Source organism: Callithrix jacchus, chromosome 12, assembly GCF_049354715.1.
Source record: "Callithrix jacchus isolate 240 chromosome 12, calJac240_pri, whole genome shotgun sequence".
NCBI classification, from domain to species: domain Eukaryota; kingdom Metazoa; phylum Chordata; class Mammalia; order Primates; family Cebidae; genus Callithrix; species Callithrix jacchus.
In genome coordinates this window covers 41,458,316-41,464,956 of record NC_133513.1, presented here as the reverse complement: position 1 = coordinate 41,464,956, position 6,641 = coordinate 41,458,316, and the positions used below count along the sequence as shown (strand labels likewise).

The window sequence follows — 6,641 nt, the reverse complement described above, 5'->3', positions numbered from 1 at the left end:
CTGGGAGTGCTAGCATGTGCCTCTCGTCCCAGCTACTCAGGAGGCTGAGGCAGGAGAATCACATGAACCCAGGAGGCAGAGGTTGCAGTGAGCTGAGATTGTGCTACTGCACTCCATCCTGAGTGACAGAGCAAGACTCTGTCTCAAAAAAAAAGAAAAAGAGTTTTTGGGCTTTTTAAACAGAGAATTTGGCCTTACACCTCATGTGTCCCACCCCTTGGTGACAGATGAAGTCAGGGCTGTTGGGAGTGGAATGCATCCATGCCTGGAATCCCCACTGCACCAGGGTGCTGTGTCCCATCAGGTGCAGTATAAATCCAGCTCACTCAGAGGATAAGCTTCCTGGTGACAAACTCTTGGTTGATCAGCAAGAATTCAACTCCTTTGACTGACAAACGAAGACTTGATGTATATTTCCAGTCCAGCAACAAAGGCTTGTTAATCTTGGGTATTTGGTGCCTTAGAAGTTGGGCTCTGAGGGAGGGAGAGACAAAGCAGGTTGTGCAGTGTGCCCGAACAGTGGGGGGAGCAGCGGCAGCATCCTGGAGGGGGTCCTGGAGCGGGTCCTGGAGCACCTAGCAGGGAGGTGGCCACACCTGGAGGAGCAAATGAGGGGGAGGCACTTCCGGCTGGGTTGAAGGCAGCTCTTTGGTTTGCACAGAGTTTGTGTTTGGGAAAAGTACTCCCCGCTGTGTCTCAGGCACATCCTTGGACTGCAGGGAGCCTGTTTGAGGGCGAGGCATTCCTGGCTGTGTCTCAGACAGATCTTTGGGCTGTAGGGAGCCTGTGGTGGTGGAAGGCATTCCTGGCTGAATGGAAAGCAGATCTCCGGGCAGCAGGGAGCCTGTGTGCATTGGGACTGTGCAAGGGCTAAGCTGAGGCACCTCCCCTGTGGGGAAGAGAAGAGAGAGAAGGTTACCATGATGGCATTGGAATTGGGCTCAGAAGGCTGCAGGTGCCTGGCTCAAGGCAGGGGGCAAGGACCCATCGGGACCCACAGGATGGGCCTTGCTGTGCTCCTACTCTCCCCGTGTGCTGCCTCCAGCCTGGATGACTCCTTTCAGACTCAGCTCAAGCGGTAAAAGTCCACCCTGCCTCTTCAGGCAGCCCTGGGTCTCTGACTGGACTCCCTCAGCCCTGGAGTTGAACTTGTTTCCCCCTGGCAGCCAGGAGGAGGCCCCAGTTCCCTCTGCACCCCAGCATGGCCCAGAAGGCTCTAGTCAGCATGTGGAAGGCATGAGCGCACACCATGCCCTCAAGGCTGGCTCCAGGGACCCTTGGGTGGGTGATGAGCTGCAAAGGCAGCAGCTCCACAGTTTCCTTGGTTTGGGAAGAGGATGATCCAGGCCCACAGGAACAGCAAACTCTGTCTTGCAGAAGCAGCCACTTTGCTTTCATCTTGGGCACACACCAGAGTAGCCAGTCCCCCACCCACACAGCTGCAAGCCACACAGTCACTGTCTTCTCTCTATCTGCGATGCCTTTCTGTATGCTGCCTTCTCAGGCCCATGATCCGATCAAGTCTGAAGACTTGATTGGGGCCTTTCTAAAAGGCCCTCAGGGTCACTCTAAGTAAGGTCGAAGAGACTGGGGTTCAATCTAGCCTCCGACCTCAGGCACGTCACTCAGCCTCTTGGGAATGGCTTTCCCATCTCTCAAATGGGCCCAGCAACACCAAACACGCATTGGTCACCCCAAGCCCATTCTTCCTGTCTTCCTTACTAACGAGGCCTGCTTTCGTTAAGAGAGAGTGTGGTGCAACAAACCACCATGCACATGTTTACCTACGTAACAAACCTGCACGTCCTGCATTTGTATCCCACATGTTTACCTATGTAACAAACCTGCACGTCCTGCATTTGTATCCCACATGTTTACCTACGTAAGTAACAAACCTGCACGTCCTGCACTTGTATCCCACGTTTACCTACGTAACAAACCTGCACGTCCTGCGCTTGTATCCCACGTTTACCTATGTAAGTAACAAACCTGCATGTCCTGCGCTCGTATCCCACGTTTACCTACGTAACAAACCTGCACGTCCTGCACTTGTATCCCATGTTTACCTACGTAACAAACCTGCACGTCCTGCGCTCGTATCCCACGTTTACCTACGTAAGTAACAAACCTGCACGTCCTGCGCTTGTATCCCACGTTTACCTACGTAAGTAACAAACCTGCACGTCCTGCGCTTGTATCCCACGTTTACCTACGTAACAAACCTTCACATCCTGCACTTGTATCCCAAATGTTTACCTACATAACAAACCTGCACCGGTATCCCAGAACTTAAAAGAAAAAAAAGAGAGAGGCACTGTGTCCAGCTGTAAAATGACCTTTTCCCAGTCTCCCTTGCTGAGCAACATGGCCATGTGAATGTGTTCTGGCAAATGGAATATTAATAGGAATTGTTGGGCAGTGCTTTAAAAAAGGCTGCTTTCCCTTTTTCCTTCTTCTCTCTGCCTGGAGTGTGATGGCTGGAGCTTCAGAAGCCATCTTGTAAGCAGGAAAGCAAACTGAGAGCCTGCCTGGCCTTTTCAAGGAGAGTTGTTATGTTTCCCCCAGGCTGTTCTCTTGGGGGCTTAGCAGGCAGCCAATTAGACAACAGTCTTTCTCAGAGCCTCTCAGCTCTCCCATTGCAAGTTGCATAGCTGTCCTCTGTTTCTAGAACGCTCTTCCTAACCCAGTGAACTGCCACTCACATTTTCAGACTCAGTTCTAGAGTGGCCTCCTCCAGGAAACACCTTATCCATGCTCTCAGCTAAAGTAACCACTCTGCTTGGCCTTTCCTGTCATGTCCTGGTAGAAGGTTGAGACTGTTGTGGGAATTGCTGTGTCCTTGTAGATGTGCCTGTCCCTGCTCTGCATGCATGAAGACTGTAATTGCTTCCCCTTCAGCATCTGTGGCTGGCGAGCTGCAGCAGGCTCCCAGGATGCCCGTGGACGTGCCACTTTGCCTCGACCTCCTCATCTGTGATGTGGGCTGATCACACTCACAGTCCACAGCAGGGGCAGCACCCCACCAGTGCCTGTGGCTTCCCTGACATGAGACCTGTTCAGGTCCTTCTCTACTCAATGCTACCCTTCCTAGGCTACCTGGAATCCCAGGGGTCCCCTGCCAAGCCAGTCTTAGCCTGATGGTCCCCAGGAAACCCTCTAATCCTCACAGGTGCTCCATAGAGCATGCAGACTTTGAGCTTGCTTAAACCTGCCATTCACACATAAAGTCTCCCCTTGGGCATGTGAGTGACAAATGCCCCAAATGCTGGATTCCCTTACAGAGATGGTCTCTCTCTTCCTGAGAGGGGCCTTTCTTCCCTCTAGGCCCTACCCTAGGGTCTGCCCGCTCCTGCCCCTGCCCTGCTGGTCCACATCCAAGACGATGCTCACCTTCCCCTTGTGCCCCCTCAGACCCTGTCCTGAGCCTGTGTCTGCAGTTGCCTGTCCACCCTCCTCCGTGCCTGACTGGGCTCCTGCTACCTGTTCAGGGCTTCAGGCTTCCTTCTTAGTATAACCCAAGTGTGTCCGCCTGCTCTCCCTGGCTCCGCCCATCCCCAAATCCAGTCCTCCCAGGGACTATCTTCCCTCCCAGCTCACACCCTCCAGAGGTGTTCTGCACTGCTGGCAGGACCTAGTCCCTGCACCCAGGCTGCATGCCAGACCATCCCCCGCCAGGCTCCTGGGCTCCACACACCCTGCTTTCAGGCAGTCACAGCCCTGCTACTAGAAGAGCTGGCTGTGCCCTGGCACCCTCCCTCAATTTCTGCCTTGAGAGCTCTGCTCCTCCCCTCTCCATGTTGCACACCCAAGCCTAGCCATCCTGAACCTCAACCTCAGCTCTGATGCTGCCTCTGACAAGCTGCCTTCCTTGAAGGGGAGAACCCTGGTCCCAAAGCCCCAGAGCACTAGAGCTGAGTCTCTTTCTTTTTCGGCAGACAGCTTCTCTCTCTCTTTGTGGCACAGAGTTGGGGTTCCTTCACATCACAGCACCCTCATCCTGTCTGTCCCAGGTCACACACCAAACTCAAGGCCATACCCAGAGCAAGAGCGACCAGAGAGTCTATGGGCTTGGCCCAGAGCTCCGCCTGGAAGCACAGGAATGATTTCTCCACCTTTCTTTGGGGATCAAGAGGGCTCAGTGGTGTATTACACCCACCACTGTCCTGCTGGTCACAAGCTGACTGGACCCAGGTTACTCCATTTGGACGTTCTGGACCACAATCCAGGCCTCACAGAGGTGGCTCTGTCAGGGGGGCTCGAAGCCCCACCTCACTGCTCCTGGACACCACTCAGATTAGAAGGCCTAGGCAAGATCTTAGCTTCTGGCCCGTTATTTCCTCTGTCCACTCAGGCCTCAGCCCCATACCCCCTTTCCTCTGAGCAATCCCTGGGGGCAGCCAAGGCCATTGTGCTCAAACCCTCTTCTGCATGGTTAGGCATGGCAGGAACCAGAAAGGATAATGCCACTCCCAGAAGATGGCGCCTCCTCCTGGCACTGCCCACCAGCCTGAGGGATCCGTGGTGATGCTGAGAGGGGCTGTCTCTGTTTGTTTTTGTGGGAGGAGGAAGTGTTGGCTATGGCACCCCAGGGTACCGGGGGCCTGCTGACTGCTTTCCACTCGTTTCTCCCTGATTTCCATCAACCCTGACACCAGTGCTGGGTGAGAACAGGGGTGATCCCAGCCCCTGTTCCTTCCTTTTTTCCGTCTCTACTCACAGTGAACTTGTCATTTTTATCAAATTCCCTAAAAACGTTTCATTACAATTTTCACTAAAATAGCATATTATGCTCCGAAATTCCTCTGGGAACAGTTGACACTGTGCTCTAGATTTTCATATTTTCAAATTTCTCTTATTCTAATAACTAAAGTTTTATAGTTTCACGGGTCAGCACATTGTTGCAGTTATACATGGGTATTTGGTTTTTTGTTGCTGTTGTAAAGAGAAAGGAATCTGTCATGTTTATTTCCACCTCCTTTGTTTCTACTTACTTATTGCAAAACATTCCTGTAATTATTTACCACAGTCACTCCAGACCTAGCATTTGCCCACTTCTGAGGGATCCCTTTGATTTCCTCCTGAGCAGGACCCAGGGCACTAATACTGAGGCCACCTGCTCTCCTCTGCCCCAGCCTGTCCCAGGAGCTACAGGGAGCTCTGAGGTCTGGGTCTGCACTGCAGTGATGGAGAGGAGCAGGGCTGGGGCGCCTCACAGTAGAGGAGACCTCCAGCTGCCTGCCCCCGAATCTTTGGACAAGTGTAAGGTACTGAGGAGGTTCCTGGAGTTTGAGGCGGTCTCCTTCCTCACTGTCTCTCTACTGACTGCAGACATCTAAGCCAGCAACTAATTATTTCTCACATCAGCTCAACCACTCTAAGATGAAGGGACATTTCCTGAAGTCATTGGCAAACAATTAATCTGAAACCTTAATTGCCAGTGCTTTAGAGTTTTCGCTCAATCTCTGGTTTTCCTGATTATGTCACAGGAGTGTGTGTGTCTGTGTGTGTGTTGGGGTGGAGGGGTGGTGTTGAGGAGTCAAAGGGAAGCTTGCTGTCATTGCAATACAGAAGTTATGATCTGAAATGTTCCCAAAAAGCACTGGTTTCAAGGACTGTTGCAAGCTGGGATTCCTAGACAGGTGGAGGCCGCAGCCAGCCTGGCTTTGCCACACCTGTCCCTTGGTCCAGCACCCTCCATGGCCACGTGGTCAGGAGGAGAACTCAGGAGCTCCATGACCATGAATGCATCCTAAGGCCCGTCTGCATTAAGCTCCAACCGTTACCCAGAACCACTCTCCCAGCAAACGTCAGTGTGAATTTAGAAGAAGGCATGCAAGTGACGGTGTGAAGTCAACATATTAATATTCACAAATGTATCATGTGTAAATTTCAGTAAATCCTCTTTAAAAGTCGTTGATAGTTTCTTGGAAATCATAATTTCCATTGAAACAGTGTACAAGAAAACTAATTTGGCCATAGATTAATTGATACAAATAATTGAAGTTCCTATGGTGAATATCTAGTCATGAAGACATCACTGGACTTCTAAATAAAAACCAAAATGCTTCTAATATTAAACATTGAAATAAATGTGAGCTATACACACCCTTAAGAAAAGTTAATAAAAGAAAATAACATAATTAATTACTCAGTTATTCCAGCTCAGGGAGGCAGGAGGCTGGAGCCTATCCCGGCAGCTCAGGGTGCAAGGTGGGAGCTAACCCTGGACAGGGCGTCATGCCGATGCAGCGTGCACTCACACACACCCACACCCACTCACACTGGGCCCACAAATGCCCAATCCACCTGATGTGCACATCTCTGGGGTGTAAGCGAAGCTGAAGTACCCAGAAAAATTCCACACGCACATGGGAAGAACGTGGTGACTCCACACAGACGGTGGCCTCAGCCGGGAATGGGTTCGTTTTCTCATCAGCATCATCATTTCTCACTCAGTGTTCAGATGACGTTGAGTGAAATGACGTTACGTGAGCACCTGCTGTGTGACATTTTACACCATAGAGAGATGCACAGGACACAGGGTGGAGCCTGACTCAGTTCATAGCCTGGCTCTACCACTCACCAACCCTGCCAAGCTGAGCCTGTCGCTAAACATCAGAGCCTCAGTGTCCACAGCTGTG

At 51.7% G+C, this 6,641-nt stretch overlaps 1 protein-coding gene across 2 annotated transcripts in view; it reads right to left on the bottom strand.

Annotated features, from left to right (window-relative positions):
- Positions 1 to 330: 330 nt before the first annotated feature.
- ANTXRL (ANTXR like) overlaps positions 331 to 6,641 on the bottom strand; it is a 51,090-nt gene continuing 44,779 nt past the window's right edge. For both annotated transcript variants that reach the window (XM_035267778.3, XM_035267779.3), the window contains one exon: positions 331 to 889. In XM_035267778.3, the coding sequence (XP_035123669.1) occupies positions 461 to 889 (429 nt within the window). In that variant the 3' untranslated portion in view covers positions 331 to 460. The remainder of the gene's footprint in view (positions 890 to 6,641) is intronic.